We start from the raw sequence: 1,949 nt of genomic DNA, 5'->3' as shown, positions 1-1,949 counted from the left end.
TATCATTATGAATTAAAACTGCATCTCCAACCTTGACACGCTGCATGTTTGCACCAGACACCTTGTGGAATTCCCTTAAGCTAGTTAAGTATTCCCTCTTGCATCTGGTTTGAAATGCTGCAACAATCTAGTATGGTTGGTAAGTTGCTTCCTTATCTGTGCATCTGACACATTGTAGTCTGGGTCCTCGGGATCTTCATCATATGAAAGAGATAAAGATGTTACCCATCTGCCATAAAACACGTGTGCTGGGGTTAAAGGTTCAGCATAGGGAGGATACAGATGTTAAGGGTCGATCATTAAGGGTTGCCTCAACTTCCACAATAAGATACATAAGTCAAGGGTCGATCATTTAGGGTTGCCTCAACTTCCACAACAATGGTCTCGAGAATCGGCAAAGTGACAAAACGTCTGCCCAAGGTTTTCTTAAATGCTTGTTTAATTAGCTCAACTAACCATTCCCAAAACCCATCGTACCACGGTGCCCTCTTAGGAATAAATTCCCAAACCATGCAATGGTGTTCTAGAGCTTGTTTGAGGGAAGTGGATGTAAGGAGTTCTTGCAATTCATCAGCTGCCGCTAAGTAGGTTGAGGCATTGTTGGACATCATTGTTCTGGGTAGTGATCTTCTGCTAGTGAACTTCCAAAATTCCAGCATGAAACTGTTCACTGTCATGTCCAGTACCATTTCGAGGTGTACCGCTCTTGTTGTGGCACATGTTAAGAGGCAAATGTACACCTTCTTCCCACTCTCTCCTTCCCAAACATACATGGCCCCAGTAAAGTCAACACCACAAACTGAAAACGGGGTTGGGTCTTCAATTCTAACCTTTGGGAGTGGTGGAGGATCAGGAGGTCTGTAGGGTTTACCTATCAATCTTAAACATGTTACACATCTCCTAAGCAATTTCCTCACATAAACTCTAATCACTGGAATCCAGTACAATTGACGGATTGCTGTTATTGTACTACTCACTCCTGCATGATGAAGTCTCTCGTGAGTGGCATACACAAGAAGCTTGGTTATCTGGTGCTTGGGAGACAATAAATAAGGGAACTTTGCCAGCTCGCTAATAAGTGCATTATGAATCCTCTCCCCACAACATAGAAATCTTCTACTATCCAGGAACAATCTGAGCTGACGTACAAGAAGAGTATGCTTGGGTGACTTTGACATTAGGTTTATGATCTTGTCAAAGTATTCCAGTTGTTGGGAGGCTTTAATCCAGAGCATTGTGGCATCTGATAGTTCCTTAGCAGTGATGGGACCAATTACCCTATCACTGGGGTGCTTCAAGTTGTGGCCAAAACGATGCACATAAACAATAACAGTGAATAGTTTAGTGAGTCTGCTGTAACGGGAGACATCAATAACAATATGGATACCACAGGTCTCAGCGGGTCTGTTGTTGGTTTCTTGAGCATCTTCTATAGCAACGTTCTGTAAGTGAACTACATCAGCTGGTGACCACGTGGGCCACTGGTCTGTATAAATTAACCAGGAAGGACTATGAAGCCAGAGTTGGGAGGACTTCAATTGTTTTGCGGATATTCCCCTTGTCAATAGATCAGCTGGGCTCTCGTCAGTTGGCATGTATGTCCAATCAGAAGCAGGGAGTGACTGTGTGATTTCTGCTACTCAGTTAGCAATGAATGGCTTTGTTGTGGTTGTCTGTTTGATATCATAAATCCAGTGAAGCACGATCTGGCTATCGCTCCACATATGTACAGTGGTATCATCAGATGTCAGGTGTAGAGATTGGATGACAAACTTGGATAGTCGGGTGGCAATGACTGCTGCCATTAGTTCCAATTTAGGAAGTGTAATAGACCTTAATGGTGCAACCCTGGATCTTGACATCACCAATGTAGCTTGATCATTCTGCTTGAAGTATGCTACTGCACCATATACACTTAGACTAGCATCTGCAAAAACTTGAACTTGTTT

At 43.1% G+C, this 1,949-nt stretch overlaps 1 protein-coding gene across 1 annotated transcript; it reads right to left on the bottom strand.

Moving 5' to 3' along the window:
- Window positions 1-311: 311 nt before the first annotated feature.
- On the bottom strand, window positions 312-1,595 carry LOC136261111 (uncharacterized). The gene has a single exon (XM_066055079.1). It carries the CDS (start codon window positions 1,593-1,595, stop codon window positions 312-314), a length of 1,284 nt encoding a protein of 427 aa, XP_065911151.1.
- Between the last annotated feature and the right edge of the window lie 354 nt (window positions 1,596-1,949).

The sequence above is a fragment of the Dysidea avara genome, chromosome 7 (genome assembly GCF_963678975.1).
Source record: "Dysidea avara chromosome 7, odDysAvar1.4, whole genome shotgun sequence".
Classification (NCBI taxonomy): Eukaryota; Metazoa; Porifera; class Demospongiae; order Dictyoceratida; family Dysideidae; genus Dysidea; species Dysidea avara.
Note: the sequence above shows the minus strand (reverse complement) of the source record. Positions and strands in the feature narration are given on the sequence as shown.